The sequence below is a fragment of the Prinia subflava genome, chromosome 1 (genome assembly GCF_021018805.1).
Source record: "Prinia subflava isolate CZ2003 ecotype Zambia chromosome 1, Cam_Psub_1.2, whole genome shotgun sequence".
NCBI classification, from domain to species: Eukaryota; Metazoa; Chordata; class Aves; order Passeriformes; family Cisticolidae; genus Prinia; species Prinia subflava.
The window spans coordinates 118,192,421-118,217,319 of NC_086247.1; the positions used below are offsets into that span (position 1 = coordinate 118,192,421).

The 24,899-nt window shown below is 37.8% G+C and overlaps 1 protein-coding gene across 5 annotated transcripts in view; it reads left to right on the forward strand.

Moving 5' to 3' along the window:
- TBC1D5 (TBC1 domain family member 5) overlaps nucleotides 1-24,899 on the forward strand; it is a 313,125-nt gene that overhangs the window by 280,846 nt on the left and 7,380 nt on the right. For all 5 annotated transcript variants that reach the window (XM_063409301.1, XM_063409310.1, XM_063409291.1 and 2 more), the window contains 3 exons: nucleotides 9,554-9,653; nucleotides 22,904-22,983; nucleotides 23,717-23,890. In XM_063409301.1, coding sequence (XP_063265371.1) covers nucleotides 9,554-9,653; nucleotides 22,904-22,983; nucleotides 23,717-23,890 — 354 coding nt within the window. The remainder of the gene's footprint in view (nucleotides 1-9,553; nucleotides 9,654-22,903; nucleotides 22,984-23,716; nucleotides 23,891-24,899) is intronic.

The window sequence follows — 24,899 nt, forward strand, 5'->3', positions numbered from 1 at the left end:
CTTTTATTATAATCTCTTGGTTCTGTTTATGTGTGCATAGCTTGGAGAAGCATCATGAGATGTCATCCCTTACTGTGTTGTTACAGAGAGCACACAGAGGAAGTAAGGGTTGTACCAATGCCCAAAACTATGTGCCTTTGCAGATGAATGCCTTCTAGCATTTTAATTTATTGCCAAATTTGCCTTGGTCTGATTCTACTTGAACATTTTTATCTGTATTATAAAATTCCTTTCTAGTCTTTGATGCATGTTTCAATCAGAGTCCTCTGAAACAAATAATTTGTTGTTGTTGTATTGGTACATAACCTGATTTAGCTTGGCTCCTTGGAATTGCAAGGACATTGGATATTTGGATATTGTCTAAGTGGATATTTTGTTGAGCTTTCCTGCATTTTTTGTTTTATTTTCTTTTATTTTTTCTCACTCCCATTCCCCTTCCCCTTTCAGTGGGTTGTCACAGATACATGTTCACAAAAGATTTGATGGTGGCAATTCTGTTTCAGGTTTTAAAACAGATAATTACTCTTCCGAATTTACTTCTTTGAGCAGGGGAGGATGCATTGTACCCTGAAATGTTTTAACTTTGATAGCACTAAGTTTGGAACCTAGACTTCTAGAATTACTGTTTGCTTAGTTCATTTGTGCTTACTCTTATGTTCTCTGATGTATTTTTGAGATACACAGTACTACCAGACAGCAAAATTGGAAAGCAACAGGTCAAAGTAATGATAAGAAAGAGGAGAAAAGAGATTAAAAAAAAATGTTTCTCTAATCTGACAGAGAACCTGTTTGTGCTTTTAGGGTTCTGATCTAGAAAAGCACTGAAATAAGTATCTATAAAGTCTAAGCAACTGTGCCTACGTTCACTACAGTACACTCATGAAATTAAGAGAAATTCTAAAGAAGAGAAGAAAAAGGGAAGAAAGTCATTCCTACTTAAGCTGTGTGGCTCATGCCACACTGGAATAGCCATCTGAGTCAAAATTATGTAAAAAAAAAAAGCAGGAGCAGGAGTTAAAGTGGTATAAGATAAAACCATGGTTTCGGTTTGCTGTTCATATAGTCTATAGGAACAAAATACAAGTTTTTAGAACTTAGCTGAAAGTAGTGAGTTTAAAATGCTTAACATTTATGAAAGTATATTCAAAATAATAAAAACTAGGAAATTGTAAAGATGTGAAGAACACAAAACATGACTTATTTGGAAAAATATTAAGTATGGGGATATTTCAATTAGCATATAGACATATAAATACTATGATTATGGTTCAGCACAGGAAATCAATGCATAACCTCTACTTCTGCAGGAATTAGTATATGGAGGCAGTAGCTGAACTTCTTTATGTCATGTATTAATATCCACAAAATTTCCTTTTGTGCAAAAGTTTCACAAGTACCAAAATTCTCAATGTAAAAGTGGCAATATCCATGTCACCCCTGACCCTGATGAGCACTTTCATCTAATCATTTCACAGCCCCTTCCGCATAGAATAAACTTTCCCTAAATGCTTTATGAAAACTCTCTAAAAATTCCACCTTGTCATCAACAACAGTTTGGCTCCATGCTGAAGCCATGTCTAGAAGACTGACTAATATAGCCATATTGTTTCCATGTCCTCCCCATATGTGTGTCTCCAGCCATCTGTTGTCTCTTGGCTTACTCCACAAAGTCCTTCAGAGAAGTGGGATTTTTCTTTGTGTTTGTACAGCACCCAGCAGAGCAAGGCCTTGGTCCTGATGAGGGACCGTGAGTGATGCAGTTTAATACCAACTTAAATTTGTAAATAAAATAAATTAAAAGCTTGGGTTAAGTTCCACTGTATGTAATTCAGTGCTCAGAAACAGGGGTTTCTGGTTTAAGTGTTAGCATATGCTGTACACTATTCTGTGGCTGGCATAGAATATAAAATTTTATGGGGGTGTTAACCAACATTCAACTGTCACAGATTCAAGAGTATAAGATTAAATCTTGGTTAAATTAAGGTATTTAATTCTTAGATTAGAAAATGAAATAAATTCCCACAAAATGGAAGGACTAACCACTGCTTTTCACTCCAGGAGAATTTGCTTAAAATTAAATAAGAAAGCAATTTATGCCTTGGGTCTAAGTCTTGTTTGACTTGTAAACTGCTACTGACATCTGAAAAGTTGCTCTGTGTATAATTTATGAATAAGAACTTAAGTACTGGCAAGTCCCTGACTTCAGGATTTCCATGTATCAGTCTTGTTTTTCCCATTATTTTTCCTCTAAATGTTTTGATACCTCATCACAATTATTTTTTAATTTGCCCTGACAATTTGCCAAAAGCTATGGGATGTTTCCTGAGTGCTCTTACTATGAATCCTGAAAAAAGTGAAAATGTGACTGGGCAAATTAATATAAGAAAAGTCGCTGTTAACTACAGGAAAGAACAAACAAGCAAACAAAAAAAACCCACACCGCTTTGAGCTCAAGACATTGCTGATGTGCAAATCTGTATAGTCTGGAAGAGTATTCTGGGCAGTACTGTTACATGTTTATATCATGACATTCTGTTTTCTCCAGACTTCACCCAACCCATCATTGATCAGCATCAGAACAGACCCTAGGAAGACTGGGCTCTTCTGCCAGCTCAGTTCTGTCACTGATTTGGGGGGTTTTTTTATGTTTTAAATTTCAGCATCAGTGCTTAAATACCTTAAATACATTTAAATACTCTTCTCTTTGAAGATAGTTTCTTTTCCAGCTTTGCACTTAGTAATGCTGCCAAGTTAATTCTTATTCAGGATTTGGATTTAAAATTAATGGAATTTTGTCATTCTGAGCATTCATGAATGAGATGTTTGGACATACATTGTTGTAAGCTTTGACAACAGAGTTTGCTTTTCCTTGACTTTCCTACATGGGTTAAACAGACAAAAGTACAATTTTTCTTTCATTTCCTGAATAGCAAGACTGAAAACTAAATGGTATTGTGAAGGAAAGGCATTACAGTCCTGTTTTTCCACGTTTGTATTCCCTGTTTTCCATAATTCTGTGTTAAGATACATGTCATGTATTTGGGAGAAAATTTGTTTAAATTGACACAAGCAATTTTGAGAAAGAGTAGCTTCTTCCAAAACTATATGTCATCAAACTTTAGGAAGGATACCAAATTCCAGTAGCCTTACCCAGGTCTGCAAACCACATTGCAGCTTGTAAAGCCATGAGCTGTAAAAGGATAGGATAACAATGTCAAAAGTGTAAAAGTTTCTGTTGTTGACTATACTGACCACTTTCAGTTATTCACAGCTTTTTTTTCTGATGCTGTAAAATTTGATGAAAAATGGGGCATGGAAGAGGCATCGCTGATCTCATTATGAGCTCAGGAGAAAAGAGAGGATATAAACTATTATTTCCATAGCTCTCTTTAAAGGTGAGAAGATAGATGAAAGGAAGGGTAATAAAAACAGAAGAACAAGCTTTGGACAAATGGAGAGTACCAGGACTGTATAAAACAGGGGGAACAGAGAGTGTAGAAATAGCAAAGAAATGTCAAAAAAATTAATCATAAAGGAATTAGTTCTCATGAGAAACGAAAAAGGAAATGTAACAATGTAAGCAAAGTTCTATATGTGGATAAGAAGAAAGATAAATGTAAGTCAAGTTTTTTGCAGATTCAGGCTTGCCAAAACCAGGAAAATAGTTAGAGATGTGTATATGAGTGCACTCAAATAGAATATTGATTTGACTGGAGTCATAAATTCTAGCCAGCTTAATTTGTTAGTGAAATGTAAATCAATGTAGTATCACAAATAAACTACTTCCTTTTCATTCTCCTGTGAATTCCAGGTGTTAATGGTTATCTGTAAGGCACTACATCATCTGCAAGGCTGAAGGTGTGTAATAGTTTTTTGAGAACCCTGGAACTGAATTTTCAGAAAGTATTAAGTTGTTTTTCTGCACGATTGCATACGTAAATTTGCGGATCTTGGTCTCCCATTTCTGATGCAGTGATTCCTTAGTTTGATTTGCTGCTTGATTTGCTTCTCTTGCTCATATTGCAGCTCCCAATTTTAGAAAATATTGAGCTTTATAGAACATGTTGTTTGGTAAATTGACACTGATTTTGTATTGCGGTTGAATGAGTTGGAATCGTTTGTGTGTTTCTGGTGCTGTGTGTGTCACATCAGCTGAAAGGGCTGTTTCAGCTGAAAGGTTGGTCCAGACCATACTGGATTTCTCCTGACTTAGGTTTGGCCTGTTTGAAGAATTTATAAGTCTCTGTTCATGCATAAGAGAGTTCAAATCAGCACTGCTATATATACACAAAATAAAAATGGTATCCAGGCTACTCATTTTGTTAGCACAATGAAAAGTTGCACTTTGAGGAAAGTGCATTGTATACTGCACTGAGAGCATCTGCATTATGCTGGCTGTAAATCAGCTGTTTCATGTGATACTGCTAAAGAATTTGACATTAGAATACCAGTATTCTAATTCACCAGTATTCAGGCAAAGGACCTTTTTCCTGAGAGACTTTGTGATTTTGCTGCTTACCTGTACAGAGCAATCTTTGAAAGGTACTGCGAAAAGATTAGTCTTAGAAATGTTGTATAGAAGAGACTTCTGCTTAAACTGCTACTTAGAATAAGGCATCACTAGCATTAGGTCAGATCTGTGACTTTGAATAGAAACTACCTCTTCTGTAAATAATCTCTTCCAGTGCTGCTCTGCTCTTCTAATGAAGAATATTTTGCTAATGATTAATTTGAGCCTTCGAAGGGGCAGTTTTGGGCCATAGTGCCTTCTATATCATCTGTGAAGGGTTTGATTCCATCATCTTCATCATTTCATGTAGTTACAGGCTCCCAGTAGATCCCCCTTGAGCTCGTCTTCACCAAAATAAGCAAGCACTGCTCCTTCAGCCTCCCCTCCAGACCTGTAGCCTTCACAGCAGGCTGCACTGGGCCCTCTCCAGTTTCTCAATGTCTCTGAACTTCAGGCCCAAAGCATTATTAAAGGTAAGGGGTCACAAGTACTGAGTAGAAAGGGGTGTAATGTCTTTCCTGGATCTGCTGACCACATTGCTCATAATGTAGCTCAGTGTAACAGTTTACATTATTCATGATAAGAGAACTTTACTATAAACAGCTCAACAGCCACTTGTAGCCTCCAAAACCTCTTCAGCAGATCTGAAACAAAAAGTTCCTTCCCTGTCTGCACTGGTGCATTGGGGTTTTTCTTCTCAGGTGCAGAATTTTGCACTTACAGAAATTTCTAAAACAGAAACATCAAAAAAGCTTCTCTTGCCTAGGCTTCCTGTGTCTCATGGTATTTGTGAGTTGAAGTTCCACAAGTCAGCACAGCAGCCACACCTCCCAATTTTGTATCGTCTGAAAATCTACTGAGTGTACATTCTGTCTTCTTATCTGGGCTATTGATGAAGATACTGAACAATGTCTTCATAGCAGTCCATTTGTTACTGTGTGCACTTCCAAACATCAACTGGACATCAAGCTATTGACTCTTTTCTTTAAGCTTGGGATTCTGAGCAATCCAGACCACCTACAGTCCTTTCATTCAGCCCATTCTTCATCATATTATAAGTGACAATGCTTTTGGAAATGTGTCAAAAGCCTAACTAAAGTAAAACTCTGTTGCATTCACTTCCCTCCCTTCATCTGCATGCCCAGTCATTTTGTCATGGTGGGCAACCAGGTTGGTCAAGCATGATTTGCTCTTGGTAAATCCTTGTTGACTTTTCTTGATTATTGTCTTGTCCTTTTACATGTTGGAAATTGATTCCAAGAGGACATGCTCCACAATTTTTCCAAGGACTAAGGTGAGGCCAGCCATTGTATAGTTCCCTCGTCACTCTTGTTTAGTATGTAAGTATAATTAATCTTTCTGCAGTCATCTAGGAGTAATAGCACTGATTTTTCACAGGTGGTAGCCAGTGGTGTTGCAATCAGCCTGTCAGTTTTGTCAGCACCTATGAGTATATCCCATGTGGCCCCATGTGTTTGAGCACACACTGCTTCTTCAGGTATTCGCCAGCTTATGCTCTTCCCCCCAAACATAGCCATTCCTCTCCTTCCCAAATAGTACATGCGGGGGTCTGGGAACAGAGTTGGCCTAAAAGATGAGATACAAAAGTGGATTCAAGTGCTGCAGCCTTTTCTGTATCGTGTCATTGTCTTGTCTCCCTTAGTAAGGACTAGACCATTTTCCTTGAATCCCCTTTTGCTGCTCTGCATACTTACAAGATTACTTCTTCTTACCCTTTAATGTCCACCATTAATTTTTGCTCCAGATGGGGTTTTGTCCTTCCTAGTTTTGTTCATGTGCCCAAACAATGATTGTGTGCCTGTCCTTTGTTTCCTGTCATTGTTTCCACACATGTGCTCTCCATTTCCACCTCCATATGTGCTTTTCCCATTTTAGCTCATTAAGAAGCTCCTTACTCAGCCAAGAGGACCTTCTGCCTACCTTGTCTGTATGTGCTTATTCCTCATGTATATCTGGGCCAGGTCCCTGTTTGGTGGCAAAGTCCTCTCCCCTAGATTAGCAAGTCTGTTCACAAAGATTTCTTCCCCATCTTTGCCAGGTTCTATAAGTTGTCTGTCTTCATCAAACTGGGTGCCCCAAGCAAAATAGTTGAAGCCCAGCTAATGCCACCAAGTATTTAACCGTATGTGGTCTCCCTGGTACACCTGCTGCTCTTCAGACTTCCCCTTTTGCCACAGGATTGAAGGGAAACACCACCAGGGTTCCTGTCCCCGCTTCACCCTTGCTCAGGAGCCCTACTGTCACTTTTGAACTAAAATGGTTTCACACCACCCTGTCTCTGGTGTACACATGAATTATCAGGAAAAAAGAACATGAAGTGACCCCCATCTTTTGCAACACCTCAAACTGAGGCACCATACAAGCAAGAAACCTCCCTAGTTGACAAGTCAGGCTGGAAGAGTCACCAGCCACACATTGGCACTCATCACTTTTCTTTGGTGATGCTCTGATACAGTGTCCAACCTGAATTCTTCCTCTGAGGGAGCTTGTTCTTACCCTCTGCTACCTGGGCCCTGCACCACTGGGCAACCCTTCTGCTGCCAGAAGGGTTTACAGTTTACAAGTTTACAGTTTCCCTCCCACTTAGAAGTGCATGCCTTCTTCCTATTGTAGCTTGCCTTAATTGCATCTTTCTTGTCTGTGGCATGAAGTTTTACACCTGGAAAGATCTTGTCAATCACCTGTCAGTCACCCCAATGCAATAAAACACACCTGCCTCTTCTTACAACTCCTCACAGGTTGCTGGGGAGCTACAACAGAGCAAACCCCCCCATCGGGGGAGGTCACTCTCAGAGCCTGCACAGAGGTTGTTACTGCACCGCTGGTGGCAGCAGAGGTGGAGGTTGCGCCTTGTAGCAAGTCACCACCATTTGAGTGTTGTCTGATTGTGCAAAAAGCCCTGGGTCTCTTGTGTGTCAAGTGCCAAGTTAACTGTCTTGCCCATTTGCCCATCCCGCTGCCAGCACTCCTTGGTGCCCTTCCCGCAGGAGCCAGATAAGTCAGGAACTACAAGTTCATTTAGTCTTGTGCAAGATTTCCCACTTGGAAAGGAGACCTCTTGCACTGTCTGTGACTCCCTGACCACAGCTTCCTCCTTTGTGCCTGCTGGGTCTGCTGAACACTGTTCCTCCCCATGCTGGGTCCCAGCAAACGGAAAGAACAGGGGATGTGGTTTAATCAGCACTGCTGTCACTTGCCAAGAGAAGAGGTACTGTTGTATAATTGAAAAGGTCAGTTTCAGACTCTGTTTGGGTGGGTTCAGCTGTCCAGAAGCATTTCAAGATCAATTTGCTGAGGTTCTGACCTATGAATAAGAAAAAAAAATTAGTCTAGGAGACATGGAAATATTACAAGTTAAATTTTCCTATTCACCTGTAGGAGATAAACTAAGGTTCAATTACTGGATAATGATTTTAGAATTTGATTGTGTTATTTTATAGTAGAATACTCAAATATTGTCACCTTTCCCTATCTTGCAGCTGCACTTGCAGTGCCAATGGCAGTTTAAAATTTATGGTAGATTATTTCTTGCAGTCAATAACTGTTTGTACTAGGAAAGGGTTTCTGCAGGAACATCCCTTGAATAGAAATGTCAATGCAGATATGCTTGTATAGGCCATGACAGAACTGCAGACTATGAATGAGGTCACTCAGCAACTCTAAATTGGCAAAAGAAATCAATCCCTTTGAGGTTAAAGTAGTTAAAGTATAAGGATAAGAAGAAAAAGGTGAGACTATATATTATAAAGAAATAGCAAGGAAAAAATGTTTCATATCTATTAGATATAAGGAAAAAGCATGTAGGTAAAAAGTGATACTGCTACATCTTGCAAATGCTGCAGTTACCTTGCTTTTTATTCATCAATTTCTTATGGATTTATGATAAAGTTTCCTTTGCTGGGTTCTGACTTGGTTTCTGGTGGAGATTAAGATCACTTACACCTTTAAATCAAGATTGACTCATTCTATTTATTCTTGCTGATCAGTTTTGGAGTTTTTTTCATTTGAAAAGTAATTCACACTCTAATGCTCAGTGATCTCCATCAAACAAGACTGTGATAGAACTGCAAAGCTCCAAAGAAAAACAGGGGGGCTAAAAAGCTACTTTCTCTGAATGTTTTCAATTCAATTGCATACTTAGACAAAAACCTGCTTAATACTGTTTGTAACTTACCTTTGAAAGAATTTTTCCAAAGGAGTGATTACTGTCCTCTGCAGTATGGTCTTCAAAGTCAAGACCAGCAAACAAAGGCATTCAAAGAGGAATTCCTAGCTGAGGTAGTTCCCATTGCTTAGACAAGGCATGTGGCTGGGTGCTAATGCTTCTCCTGGATATTAAAATCTTTTTTTTTCTATTCCTATTTTAAATTAAACTTGATGCGTATTTTTAAACATGACTTGATTTAGAGTAACTGCCTTATAGTATGTTTTGTAAAAATAGTTTTCATCTAAATATTATGTGTAATAGTGTCTGAAAATGAAGTTAGCTGTGCATAGAATTAAAGAGAGATAGAGGATGATGTGTTACAAAGTGTAACTTTGATTAAGTGTGCCAAAATATATGGCAGTAATGCATCCTTGAGATACAATATTAGGTCTCATGAAATATAAGTCTTGAAATTCAAAAAAAGGTTTCAAAGGAATTTGAGAAAGCTGAGAAAATTGCTCTGGCAGAAATAGGAATTTTTCTCATTTGATGAGTTTTTTGAGCCATTGTTGTGGTACTGTGTTTGTACAAGCAAAACCAGGTAGCTGGTCTATAAAAGAATTCTGAGTCATTAACCTTTCTGAGGTCAATGTAGACAGATTTTTATGTAACTCTTTAGAAGGAAAAAGAGTAGTACTAATAAACACTGAGATATTAAACCCAAACCTTATTTCCATGAAATTACAAAGTTTTCCAAGAACAAAGGAATCGAAAAAGTTGAAAGAGGTCTAAGCATGTCAAGGATTAACCTACTACTTTTACTCTGCATTATAGAAATTTTGGGGGTTTTAATGCTAATAATCTCTTAATTGTAGGAGGAGGAATTAGAGGCCCAGATTTCATTCCTACAAGGACAGCTAAACGATTTGGAAGCCATGTGCAAATACTGTGCAAAGATGATGAACACGCATCTTGGTAAGTGCAGTACCTTGTATTAACCTGTAAATCTTTGCAAAGGCTCTTTTTGTGTTTGTATTAGAACTAAAACAATATTGATGTAGTACAGTGCATATTATTTTATAATCCATGATGAAGATTGAATTTATGTACTCAGTTGTTCTATCAGATGTTGCAGCCACTGTATCTTTATTCTGTCATACTTTTGGACTTGGGACAATACTAAAATACACTGACAATACTAAAAACAAGTAGAGGTATTTTTAAAAAGATGCCTTTGATTTCTTGTATTGTAAGAGACTTGTTGGAGCTCAAACCATGCGAACTTACAGACTTAAAGTCCATTTGCAGTTCAACAGTCCTGCAGTGATATTTGTGTGCAGCAATAGTTGTGTAAGATTCATATACTTTCATTAATGCAACATTTTCATAATCTACAATTACCTTTGATATGATAAAATGTTACTGTAGGCTGGATAGTTTGTAATATTTGTCTCAGAACAGAAGACATATGGTAAGCTAGAAGTCAATACATTGGGAACAGAATCAGCAAATACTCCAGTCTAAAATTCTGCCTACGTATTGCCAAGACAAACAGAGAAAGTATGCAAAAAACTGCACTCAGATCAAGAGTAAATATTTTTAACCAGGTTTTGATAAAAGTGGTGTTTTAAAACTGTGTTGAACTGAGCTCTAAATGTTAGTATATTTAGTTATGTGAAAAAGCCTCATTGTTGAGAAATCGAGGCAAAACTGCAATAATTTTAAGATTTATTTATGGCCTGCAATATCTGAGCAAAATAAAGTAGAATATTTCAGTTGGTAGAACTAAGCATGTGATATCTAAGTTTTCCAGATCAGAGGGTTCAGATGTGAAAACCATATTGTATTTGTATTTTCTTTTACATGAGTGTTTTACTAGCCACTGTTATAAGCCTAGGAAGTTATAAATATTGTATTGCTTGAAAGTTGGGAATCACAGGCTTGAAAAGCCAGGTCTAAACCTCTAACCCCGACAGCTTTAGTCTGATGTATTGTATTGCTTTTGTGAAGGCACATGACTAATGATGAGATTAGAAGCAGGCAAAGGGATAAATTATTACCTACTGAAATGATGGGGAAAAGATTGCTGTATCAAGAAGAAAAACTGAAGTTTCTTTCCTCTGGGAAAGAAGATGAAAGATGTTTAGCAAGAGTATCAGTTCCAAGCATAAACATTTTACCAACTATAGCTGCACCACAGATCGGAATAAACTCAGACAAAGCTCCTTGAAGCAGTCTGCCTTTCAGCACTGGATTCATGAACTGAAAGCATATGATCTGTGATTGTGTCCAGGTGTTATATTCTTTTTCCCAAATATATTGGAAACAAAAGCATTTAGGGCCACTGGTGTCCCAGGACCACTGTGGAATGCTTTGTTACCCTCACAGGACAAGGAAAGCCATCCCTTATTGAGCTGTGGCTGCAGGGTGTGCTGGGTGCATTGTGACATCCCTGCAAAACTCTCAGAGCCTGCCAGCCTAGTCTCTTCTGTGTCTGCTCCCTGTACTTCTTCACAATATTCGTGCATGTCTTGTCAACATCATGGACTATTAACTTCATAAATTTGTCTTACACTAGTGTGTTTATATCCTATAGAGTTTAAGAGTTATGAGTGATAGACAGCACAAGAGAGACAGAGACACCACCAACCTTCACAGCCTCTACACTTGTACCAAATTGATGAGTTTAGGTATGCCCGAATCAGCCAGCAGGTGATCCACATGAAGGCAGGGAAGAAAACCCGCCGAGATTCTTGCTGATGTGCGGAATCCCATCTGACCTGAAATGTGTCTGTCCATGCAGCACGTGCCAGCCGCCTGTGCAAGGAAATGTGTTCTCTGGTGCATCACAGAACACCCACTGAGGGTTATCTCCAGAGTCCATACACTGCTCAGGGCTTCAGAGAAGGGCAACAAAATAAAAGCCAAGAGCACGTCTGATTATTTCTAAAAGAAGTTAGCAGGGGCTGCTACAGCACCTGATCTGATTCTCTCCCAGGTATCTATTTACCCATTAAAATGGGTTTGTTTCAGAAACTGCAGAGCAGATGAGTTGTATCACTCCTCTTGTAAACTGTCAGAAGACTTAACTTCCAAGATATTACTTCTTCCTTTGGGGCTGAATTTTTCTGACTTCATCACCCATTGAGGTATTTGCTCATGTAGCATTTTTAATAGCAAGGTTGAAAATCCTCATTTAACTTACCTGTATGCAGTGATAAATAAGCACTGTCTCAGCACTGTCTTTGCTAAGTAGAACACTACATTTCATTTTATGTGGGTTACTTTTTAGACCAGATCATTTTTGTGGTCTTCCTTTGAATTCTTCAGGATTTTCATATATCTTTTCAAATGGGTTAGTTGTATCAGGATATGCTGTACCAGCACTGGGCTCAGAAAAGTGGTTATTTAGCACAGAGAAGGTCATCTCTCTACTCTCATGTGGCATTGCTCTTTTTAAACATTTGTAATGCAGCATCACATTAGTGCTCTTTTATACAGTGATAGTTTGAGGTGATAATATGTTACGACCTTTAAAATTTGGTGGATCACAGCTTTCTAAATAGAAGCATTTATCCTGTGGGTAAAATCAGGAAATGTTTATTTCCACATGTGTTCCTTGTATTTGACAATATTAAAATTCACGTCTTGTCATTTGGCATTTTAGCTGAATAACTCAGGTTACTCTGTGGTGTTCTCGGTTTTCTTCTGCCCTTCTAACTGCAGACATAACCATCATATATTTATTAGTCGTCTAAATTGTTGATAAAAACCTGCAGATAAGTAAAAGTTGAGGAGTCTTACAAAATTAATTCTTTCAGCAGAGACAACATTTATATGAATTTGCGTATGTCAGTCAAGGAGTCAGGCTTGCCTTTTAAATTTGATAAAATTTAAGTGCTTATTCTTAAAACACTCCCTTTTTTTTTTTTTTGATTGATGTTGTGAACCTTTCTTTTCAGACATTATGACTCAAACAATATTCTTTTTCCTTTATGATGCATTTCGTTTGCAGGTTACATTACAACAAAACAATTAATTCAGGCTTATAAAAATGTATACCCAGTGATCATTTGCCACAAAATTATCACAATATCAAACAATTACAGAATATTCTTCTTGTGCTTTTTAATGAGACAGCTGAGGAATTTTTGGCTGTCTTTTCTCCAGTTCTTTCCCTTACAAGGGGAATCCAGATGACAGTCAGGTGCAGAGTTACTTCATGACAGAGATGATGTGTTGTAGCTGAGAAATTATCAAAATAACCATGAAACTATCAATGCTGTTTTGAATATGGGGGATAGAATGGCAGTTTTTATTTTGTTCATATATTCAAAGATGCTTTCATTAAATCTTTATCTGCTTCTGTAAATAAACCCCACAGTCTACAACACGGCAACGACATAATTAACTGCTTGTAATATCAGGGCATGTTACCATGGGAATGAATGATGGTTCTGAAATATTGCTACTTAGTGCTATGGGTAGAAATTAGAAATAGGGGTTTCATTATTAAAATGGAGGGAAGTCATTTTGTGATCTTTGTCTCCGTCTCAGGGCTGTGCATTAGAAAGAGATTTACTTTTCTTCCCTCTCTCCCTCAACCACTGGAGCACTGCTCAGGGGAAATTCCTTTTAACACCTCCAAGAACAAATGTAAAAATTGAAGTATGTAAAATGGCATTACAGGGAAGCAGATTTTACTGTTGCTCCCACCTGTTTTCACAAGCTTGTCATAGCTTTCCAAAAAAAATAAAATCCTGTGTTCAATTTTTCCATTATTGAAATGAAGATACATCCAAACTTATAAACTTGTCATGTGGCTTTGTTCAGAAAATAAATTCAGAATATTACTCATCTAATAGTGAAAAAGTGAGTTGCCATAGCTATCACAGATACATTTTCTTGATGTTACTTTCTCACAAGTAGTGGCCTGTTTCAGGAAATAATATGGTCACTGGTGATTTCAGAAACACGCTAATATTCTTTACTATTTTTCTTTCTGGGAGATACTCTACTGCTAGTTCACGTAAATTCCTCAAGGCTCAATGATTCAGAAAGCCGTAATACACCATTGAAGTATTACAATGTTATTACCTGTCATAATGTTACTTCTTTTTTGAAGAATTTTGGTTGTTTCCTCCTTTCTTGCACTATGTGAAAATAAAAGCATCAAACTAGCAAGTGCATTCAGAAGAAGATTTTTCCTGGTAACTGGTAAATGTGATAGCTGTCTGATGTCTTAAGAGTAGATCATGAAAAACATGTCTAAGAGACATGCACAAAAACAGCACTCAGAGGGCCTTATAGTATCTGCTGGAAGATTTCCTCTCAGGTCCTTCACATTAGACATGGAACTGAATTTGAGGTGTTTGTTCATCATGAAGTCAGTCTGGAGTGTCTCAAAGAGCAAACCTTTGTTACATCCCAGGCTCAAGCCTGTTAATTGGCAGTTCAGGTGACACCAGCTGATGACACTGTCATCTGGCACCATCTGCTATTCTAGTATCTTTAGGATTTGGACCATGTCTGCTCTGGCCCACAATTAAAGTGCAGCTTCTTAACAAAAAATAAATTAAAGCCCTGGAGAAGTATCAGCTTTCCATGGGCAAGTACCAATATGAGAGATTGTGGAAGTTCTATATTAATATGCCAGTTTTGTTACAGGAAGAAAAGTGCTGAATTTCAAAGTGTTGTCTCTTTATATGGGACAGGAACCAATCCATCACCATTATCTGAGACAGAAGAACCTACCATTTGTTTCCAACAGAGACAAAGTTTCAGACCTCTAAGTGTGGGAAAGTTTACCAAATAATTACACGTGTAGCACAGGAAGTCCTTCTCATGAGAAGCAATTTAAAGGAACATTGGTTCAGTATTAACTTGGTTATGGACATCTTTATAGAGAAGCTAATTTTTTTGATGGGCAATTTATCAGCTTATAAAAGTAGAGAAACTATAGTCATTCCCCACTTGCTTTTGCTTAAGGGCATCACTATGTAAATGTAGAAGGTTGCTTCCCCAGCTAGCTGAGATGCAGAAGCAATTTAGCTGCTTTCTTGCTGCACAGAGCCTCAGCTAATAAGCCCCGAGGATTCATACCAGTTCTGCAGAGTTAGCTCACAGGATTCTGCACAACACCCTAGAAATATGTGCAAAGGTACCCTATTATACAGAGCAAGCACAAGTCTGCCTGGTTTTATTAATTTCACCTTCATACTGTTACTGCTTAACTTGAACCAGCTGCCAGAGGGAGATTCAGGTGGGTCTCAGAAATCTGTTGCTCAATATCCAGGTCTTTAAATCACTTCTTGTCTTGGAGGCAACATCACCTCTTAGCTCTGACCCACATCTAGTAAGTTTATTCTTAAGCATCATGGCTTCACTAAGCCAAAGCAAATAAATCCTTCTCTGAGCTACCCATCCAGGGCTGTTGACTTTTCCTTGTGGTGCATTTTCTGATTTCACTACTGCTATCTGTAATATGTTGCTATGTCCTTCACCAGTATTCCAGTGCCTCTCTGCCACTCCATTGTGGATTATGGAAGGGATGTGGAAAAGTGGTTTTCATCTCCCATTCTTCTAAACACCACCAGCATCCTGCCTTTGGAATGGCATGTCAGCTCTCAGCTTTCATAAGTAGCCTGTGAAAAACTGTATTTATTTACAAAATGCCCAGAAGTTATAGTATCATGGTAACAAGAAAAATGAAAACTAATCTTTTGAGAGTTCTTTGGATGGGATCAGAGGACATCCCTGCCATAAATATCAAGCAGTGCTGGCACTTGTATAATCACTAGCACTTCCTGACATCTCCCAGACAAATATTATTTGGCAGACTTATTAAAAACAGTTCAAAGCCACCTTTTCACTGTGATTATTGCAAGCACCATGAGCAGGGAAGAAAAAAAAAAAAATTAAAGAAATAAAAACTTTCAGGCTATTGTTGCTAATATAATTTTAGTTGTGTGAAATAGTACCTTTAAAGGTTTAATTAGACTGATTTCATTCCTCCCTCTTTTAACAGTCAGTGCAGTTGTTATAAAGATACTTTTTGTTATAAGAATCATTTACAGTGGGGAAAGGAAAGGAAAAAGTTGATTTAATGCTCAGTATTTAGGGACTGACATACTGCCCAGTATAGATCTAGACACAGTGCTTGTTAAATGTATACAAGACAGTACTGATTTTATGTTTTATGTGTCATGTGATGAGATGAAAGGTTATGACATTTTTGTAAGGATAAAATGAAATGGAAATTATTTTCCTGCACTGTGCTGAAATTAAATACTTCAGCATTTGTTGAAGAAGTTAATGCATTAAATGAGTTCTCTTATGCTTGGGACATAAGTAAAATAATCCATGGTTTATAAATCCAGTGTGATTAGAAATGCTATCAGTAAAAAAGGCCACATCAAACACAGGCCCTTGAGTCTAAGGGATTGCTGTATTTGTTTAGGAATAATGATGTAAAATAACCTAAAAAACCAGCATCTAAAGAAAGAACATTAGCAAATTTATTAAATCAAATATAGGAATATTTACTGGGAAACAAGTATTTGTTGTATAGCATAGTATACAACAAATATTTGTTGTACAGACTTATTTTCAGACTGTCACTTCTGGTCATTTTACAGATATATCCATTTTATACATGTATAATTTATATATATATATATAAAGAATAGAAGTGTAATTCTTCATGTTCCATGAATTGTAAACCACCTTTTTGTCACTTAATGGTAGCTCTTAAGGTCAAAAACAACTGGTTCAGCTCAGAGCAAGCCTGCTTTCTTTCTATAACTGTGGCAGTCCTGAAAGTCCAGCTGTGGTAGGGACCTGCAGATGCTTTCATCCCAGTAGTCTGAGTGAAAAGGAGATTAAAATAATGAAGCTTACACAGCCCCTCATTGCCTGATTGCCTGATCACTTTCCTTGCAACTTTCAGTGAATTCCCCTTGCTTCCTCCCTGCTGCTCAGTGAGCGTCTCCCTTATACTGAAGTACAGTGACAATCCACCCTTTCCTTTCCAGCATCTCTTAGGCAGTAGTTCCTCTTCCAGTTCCAGCTTCAAGGGAATAAAACCCTAGCAGAAGCTAAATTATTGTATGACTAAATTGTTAGTTTCCCCATTATTTCCATAAATATACAGATGTAAGGTATACATTAACCATAATCTGTTTACTGTGTGTGAATTCAAGTTCACAAATAAGAATTGGGTCTTTGAGCAAAGGATGGACAAAATGACTTCATGACTCTACCAGTCTTCTTTGTACCTTTGCAATTCTGTACCTTGCTATGAGTTGATGATGGGTAACTTTTTACTACTATTTCTCTGAGGTCATAAGCATTACCACACTTCAAATATTGATACAGCATTGGTGCTCCGCATGACACATGAATCAGAAGTATAAATACATCACTTGTATTCAACACTGTATAAATACATTATTTATATTCAAATAAATGTTTTAAAGACTGCAGTCTTTCACAGATAATTTCATACTTTAGATTTTTAGGATCTTTAAGTTCTTCAAGACTCAAATGTTGCTAAGCGATGCTTTTAATACAATGTATAATTGTTACTGTAAGTGTTGGCATTCACAGTGAGATAGGTAAGCGAGAGTCAGGCTACTTAGCAGTGTTGCCTTCATCAACATTTACATCACAAACACTATTGTTTTAGAAGGGAATTTAACTCCTCTCATTTGTGTTTTTAATGTTGGAAGGAAAACACAGTAGTTAGAAACATCCTGAGTTACATTATTAAACAGCAATATCACTATGTCATACCACATAGTCTATTTAGAAAGACCACAAATCAGTGTTAAGGTCTAGAGTTCATTTCCGTGCTCATCAGACCACGTTCAGGTAGGAGAGCAGTATTTGTTGTGAAAAGAGAAAGATTGATTATCAGAAGCTAGAGTCCCAGTCTGTCCTTCTAGCCCCTTAATGTTTTGAAAAGGCAGTCTTATCACTAGTATACTGTGCAGGGAATGTTGGAAACTTTTTCTGTGAACCCTGATTTCTTAAAGACAATCATACAAAAGTACTGGAAACTGAGTCCAGAGAGTTGGCTGTGCCTTGATTTATATGGGAACACTGGGATTTTTTGGCTTTCCTCTTCTGGAAAAATTAACCAGTGCAGTAATACCTTAAGTTCTGTTCTTCCTCCTGCCTGTGATGGAAGTGAGGAGGTACTTTTGCATTCTGAGTTTGAGCTCTCTTCTCAGTAGTGAAAACAAGGGTGAAAAAGTCTATTTAACATGACTCCAGCACTGTTGCTTATTCACAAGTCATTGATCAGGAGCTAGTAGCAGAAAAGCAGCATTGGTAATACAGTTTGCAGCTATTTCGAGTTAGCTCCTCTCAGCAGGAGTCATCTTCCTGGAAAGGCCCCACGGAGACCAGCTTAAAATAGAAATCATTAGGAGGGAGATGCACTGCAGAAGCAGCAGTGTGGGAGAAAACAAAGAACCTCTGAGAAGTTCAGTTTTCTCCGCATCCATCTGATTTTATGTCAAGTGTGTTTTGTGCCTTGATGGAGCAGGGTGTTGGTCTCCCACCTCTTTGGTGAAAGGGAAGAGGTGCATTTTTGTCTTCTGGATGGATGAGCATGAAGAGATGCCTTAGGGGGCCTTGTCTACAGCAGACAAGTACTCTCATTCGTTTAGTGAAGCTCTGGTTGGGTTTCTTGCAAAATCTGTATTGAATGCAAACAAAATTTTCAGTGAAAGTTACTTAATTTAATAAGCCCCTAAAATAATTATGCCAAGCCTAACAGCTTTTCCACATTCAGAGAGGGGTGTTTTGAATAGCCCCTTTCCCTGGCCTGGGAACTCAGCAGTGACTGCTCACACCATAATGCAATATGGAGCATTTCAATCATCAGAGACCATAAGCTTTGTCTAATTTTCCTGCCAGAAGCTGCTGTGGATGTTTTTCCTCTTTTGTCATTATAGATAGCATGTCTTCAGTTTAAAATTTAGCAATTAATTTAGAGGAAGGAAATAGAAATCCTGATTTTTTTAAAAAATTACTTCTACAGTGAATGTGCATATAAAGTGATTCACATTTTGCCATAAGTGTAGGAGCAAGAAATGAAAAATATATTTCATCCTAATTTTTAGCTGTTTCAACTGTTGGTAATAAACTCACTACCTGCTACAGTGTTTCCCCATATTTTTTAAAAAAGAACGTGCATGCAATCATTTGCATGTTCCTGCTCTGTAGCTGTAGTTGGATTTAAGGTATATTAAGGCAGCTGATCACAGTCTCACTCAGAAAGTAATTATTGATTTACTGATCTAGTATCTATCGAACTTAAACGAGTCTGCTCATTTAGGAATAAGTACCCCAAATTAATTCTAATCCATTATATAAAAGGCATCCTTTGAGATGTGAATCTGGTTTGAGGGCATCCATCAAAGTGGATAATGTTGCTGACTTCTGAAGAGAACATCTGGTTTAACAGCTCCGGTATTTCTGAGGCTTAGTCAGGATCACAGTCAGAGTATGACAGTTTATTTTGTGATAGTCAGACTGGAAACAAATCCAGAGACTTGTCATGGCAGTCTGGTATCTTGTACATCTCACTGCAGTGCTCTAACCACCAGGTGAGAAGTTGCAAAATTCACTTTTTGTTTTCCTCTACTAAGAATTTCATTGAATAAAGAAATATTGTCTTTTCCTGCAGAAAACATTTGCCATCAGCTAAAGGAAATCTTGAAAGAAAGAAAAAAAAAAAAAACCAACAAGGCAGTCAGGAATATTTGACCTTAAGGTTAGTTTTCCCTATATGATAGTATTTCAATAACTTTTGAATAACAACAGCTATCCCAATAGATGGATTTTTATAGCACAGGGTCAAACTGGACTCAGTTTTAAATAATACAGAAATCACATAATCAGTGTGTTTGATTCATTGTGTCAGTGGGGTTTTCTTTAAAGGTAGGAAGGTGTTTTCACTTCCAAATGGACATCTGCAGGGTTTTTTTAAAAACAGTTGCTTTTTCATTAAAATAAATAAATAAATAAAAGCAGCTGTGAGGTACTGATAAAGCGCAGTGGCTAAGGAAAAAATCAATATGTGGCCAATTCATTCATATACATGAAGCACTTCTCTCAAAGTACAGTAACATCTCCTATGAAGGAAGAATAATTCAATTATACATCTCAGCTTAAAGTAAAAGTCCTTCAGCTGAGTAATGTCATATCAAATATGCTTCCTAGCACTTTTGAAATTGTTTTTTTTTTTTTAAGTATTGCTAGTTGCAAGGGTATCTTTTGAGATACAGAAAGTCAAAATAAGCTTTTGTCTGCACTTGAGAGCCTATTTTCCTGCTTCATCTCAACAACTGACTGCCCTATGAGGTCCCCCCAGCAGTGGGAAAAAGCCATTCACAGGAGAGCAGCTGCAGAGCACATACCAACTTACTTTCTTGCCATCCCTCCTGTTCTTCCCACATCTCTTTCCAATCCACATGGATTTCAAAGGGTGGTCCCAGCAGAAGGAGGTGATCAAAGAGGCACTTGTGCAAAATCACATTGCCTGTATGCTTCCCTCATCTAAGGATTATTTTTTTTAATTCCTCCCTACTCATTAGCCAGGGAAGAAGAATGAGCACTGGTAAATTTGGTTTCCACTTACTTGAAGGCTAAAAACCTGCATTCAAAAGAGCTGAGGGCAGCAGATTAGAAGCCATATGCAGTTCAAGGACATATTTAAGAAAAGGATTCATTGCCAATTCCACAAGGAATTCTACCTTCCTTCTGTTTCATTGCAGTAGAGAAGGACATCCCAATTTTTGCGTTTATGCCTCAGTTAGCATACTTACTGGCTGTATTTCCTACCTTTCTGGTCCTATTCTTTTTTCCTCAAAAACTAATATTAAAATCTGTCATTATTCTTGCTAAAGTAAACATGTGATGATAGAAAAAATTCTATTAATTTTTACTGCTGGATAACCATCATATTCCACTCATAACTTTTTAGAAATTTCTCAATGTACTGGCTCATCAAACACAGGTTTTATAGTGATGATAGATTCTTTTCCGTATTTTTTTAAATACTGACTTACAAAACATCTCTAAAGAACAGTAATAATAGTAGAATATTTCCACATCATGTGGAATACCTTTCAGCTTTTGTTTACTTGCTCTTGTCCCAGTTTTTTAGATTTCCTTCATTTAGTCTTCAGCAGGTTGAAGGTTTGCTTTGAATTGTTTTCTTGGTCCATCTGCTTAGTTGGTATGCAAGCCCTAGTTTTCTAATGTATGGGTTAATTTATCACACACTATGAAATACTTTTCTTTCCAATGCTGTGGTCAAGCATGGCTGTCCTGCCTATGAAGGCTTTGGACTTCTGATGTTTCAAATTCTGAACCTTTTAAAGAAGGAAATCATGCATCCTTTGAAATAGTGGAAAACAGAATGTAAGTTATTCTTTTATAAATAAATATTAATATATTTTAATTACCGAATTAAGGACTAGACAATTTAGATGTAAAATAAAAAGCAAGTGAAATGTTGCAATAATTATGGATTTTCTCAATTCAACATGCTAGGTATCTGCAGAAACATCTGTTTTTTTATTATTTCTGTCCTTCATAATACAGTGTCTTTCTCCTGTAAAATTGTTCAATTGTACAACAATTTGACAACTGTACAAGTTTGCTGCAGGACATTGCTACTGCAGTATAGTAAATAATGTGTGCTAAATAATATGAACATAGATCTCCTTGTTCAGGCAGGCTGCTTATGTGAAGCTGAGTTACGGTACCTTCACTGATGCTCTTGACCTTGATCACATCACCTTGCGTTTTGTCAGCTGTTGCCTTTCATGGCTCTAGCCTCTGATTCCTTCTACATCTCATATTGCTTTTTAACAGTTTATTTTGTACTGAGGTGTGGATCCTTGCTCCTCTTTGTCCATTGCATTCCTCCTTTATACCAATTACTGATTTCTGGTTGCAACTCAATTTCAAACTTGAGTTTATACACAAGTTTTAATTCTACTTCTTCACTTCTAATCTTTCATCTTGTCCTGTCTCCCACATCTCATTATTCTGCTATTTATTCTGTAAACACAAAACTCATACCAAATTACTCAATGCTTTTACTTGAAACTTCACATTGTGTCAGAGTTGGCAGTGTCATAGGCAGTGTCATCCTTGTCAGGATCATCTGTTAACACCAGTTCTGGCTTTTCACTGATTTGGGCCCTGAACATGCAGGACATTGTTAAAAACAAACAAATGCAATGCAAGTGTGGATTAATGGTACAAAGCTGTAATTGTGAAGTACCTGGGATACAGATACTCAGGAGCAGCAAAGCATTCTTCATGAGCGAGTGCCACTGAGGAATTTGGGCTCAATCTGTGTATGTAAGACAGGAGTGGCACAAAGGAGTATCCTGTCATTTTCAGTTGACAAATACCATCTCACTCTGCCAATCTGTCACTAGGAATCTTTGCTGTTTCCTTAAGGAGGAGGAAAGTAGGAGCTGGGAGGACAGAATAAACTGAGTCTGCAGTTATTGGAGTTGTAGTTTCTCTGTGTTGGAGTGTAGCATTGCCTGGGGTTGTCTTCCTGCAGCACTCTATACCAGGGTAGTGAAATGCATCCTTAAAGCACCTTGCTGTGGGTATGGAAGGCAAGAATCTCCTGAAGTGTTGGTACTGCGCTGCTCCTTCTGTCAAATAAGTTTGGCTTGACCCTGGGTCTTTTACCTAGAAGAGAATAGAGAGGGAATTAAACATTTTGCAGTCCTTCTATAAAGAATATTCTAGCATCTGCCATGGCCATTGGATCAAGCTGAAGATTGCTGTGCTTCTACCTAAATCCTTCTGTGAGGTGGAGCAGATTTCTCTTAACTGTTCTTGAATGCTTCCCAAATAATTTTCAAGTTCAAAACTGTATGTAACACAGAGCTTGGTATGTTCTTCTGGGGGCCAGTAGTAGCCTGAGTTCCTTGGTGTACAGGGGCAACACAAGTCCTGCAGGAGCAGAGCATTGCTGGAGGCTTCCTGGCTGCAGTGCCAGGCTCAGGCTGGCTTCACCTCTGCAGATAATAAGGTTGTCAGTCTCTAGGTTTGGATACGGAATTGTGTTTGCAGGTCACAGAAGTTTGTTTTGAAAGCATCAGTCAGCAGTAGGTAGCAGCACTTTAGAGTTTATTTAGGGTGTTTTCTCTCTTTATCTTTCTTTTCTTTTGATGTTACAGGAAATATTCAGGAAGTCATTTTGCAAGAACGCTTGGAAAAAGAAGATGAAATTCTGGTTTCCTTGGCCGGTTTGAAGCAGGTATTACTATTGCTTAGCTTAACCTTCTTGTGCCCTTCAGAGCTATTAATCCTTTCTCTTCTTTTTCTCCTATTTTATTGTTTTTGTATACTGCTGTTTTGTCTTCTTGTAGCTGTTTTACTGGTGCATCAAACCTTGTGGTGTATTTTTATTTGTAACGATAAAACTCGGCTATAAAGAGTTCAAACAACTTGCACAGTATTTGCTCCTGTGGAAGTTTTGGAGGCCTCAAATCAAAACTAAAGAAGTGCAACACCAGTTGCTGGACTTCAGCCATGCTATCGTTTCTCTTAATGCAAAATGTACTTGCTAAACATCAAATATGCCTGTGTCCCTATTATTTCATTGTGACAACACTTGAACGTCATTGAATTAAAGGAAAAAATACTACATGCATAAAATGAGAATGCTGCTGAGCATTAGTAGCTCTGATTATACTGCCCTCTCTCCCTACTGTGACTTGTGTTAAACCTGTAATGAGGCAGGGAATAATCGTAACAGTTTATTCTCTGTAGATTTCCTGTATAGTTGTTTTTCAGACTTTACTAAAAACCACATTTCACTTTTATTGATATATTTAACCAATAAGTATTAATATTGACTTGCTTCCTGTCTTTTCAAAGTGAATATTTTGAGGAAATGGCGTATGAAAGCAATCTGCACAGAGCTTTAGAAAATGCAGAATTCCTCCCAGTTTTTATCTTATATCCTTTCCCTTTCTATTCAACAACAGATCAAGGATATCCTGAAAGGTTCATTGCGTTTCAACCAGAGCCAGCTGGAAGCTGAAGAAAATGAGCAAATCACTATTGCTGATGATCATTACTGTTCCAATAATCAGAACAAGGGGGCAGGTGATGTCCTAAAGGGGCCTGCCATGACAAAGCAACAGTTCATCTCAGAACAGGTAAAATAAAAACATTTCAAGCAGGCCACTGATGGCCTTCCATTTTTTGGAGACTTCCTCCTGCATGTCCAGTCGTTACATGGGACACACCAGCATTCATGGTCCATATGGAAAGAGAGTTAAAAGTGTATCTCTAGCTACTGTCCGACTGTCTGATCAATTTTTTTATTGTAGCCATATGCTCCATGTACAGATATTTAAGTCTACATGTTAGGCAATGTTTGGGAAGAATTCTTTCACACTGTTGAATCACAGAATCACAGACTATTTTCCTACAAAAAATGTAAAAACTGCAGGTAAATGTTCCCATACCAAATGTTCCCACATGATTATTCTCATTGTCCTTGTCCTCCAGGATCCCATTATGTAAGAGCTGATTAACTGCATTGCAGTGTATTCATGCCCAGTGCCAAAAAGGAAATAGCAAGGAGGTTGCTTTTACCTTCTACTTCATTGTATTGACTTTCTCCTTGAATCTGTAAACAATGTTTTCACATACAAAGCATACAGTCATAGGACAAGTTCATAGACAAAGGGCCCTCTCTTGTCTGGCTCAGTCCAACCCAAACGTGATCTTAAAAATAAGTACTTTTGTGCCTGCTCATTTCTGTGTTGGAGTTCTAGTAAGTCTGCCACCCTGCTGCTGATACTCACACTCATAAATCAGTAGCAGCACTATCACCTCAAAGTCTAACTGAGTCTGCAGTCAGTTCACTTTTGACAAGTTTGCTTAGGAACTACAGGAAATATTTATTCATTTTCAAACAGTGACACAGGGTCATTTTGATTTATTACACATGATCCCCCTGAGTTAGAACACTCTATGTTCAAAAACATATTTTCATTGTATTTCGGTATTAGAGGCAATATCGAGACTTATTTTTTTATACTCAATAATGGCAAAGAGCAAAGCTTTGCTAGAGAGTTTTCATTGTTTGATTAACTGCTGTTATTACAATCACTATTTTCTGCCATAATAAAGCCATAGGTTAAACTGATGCAGTATCCA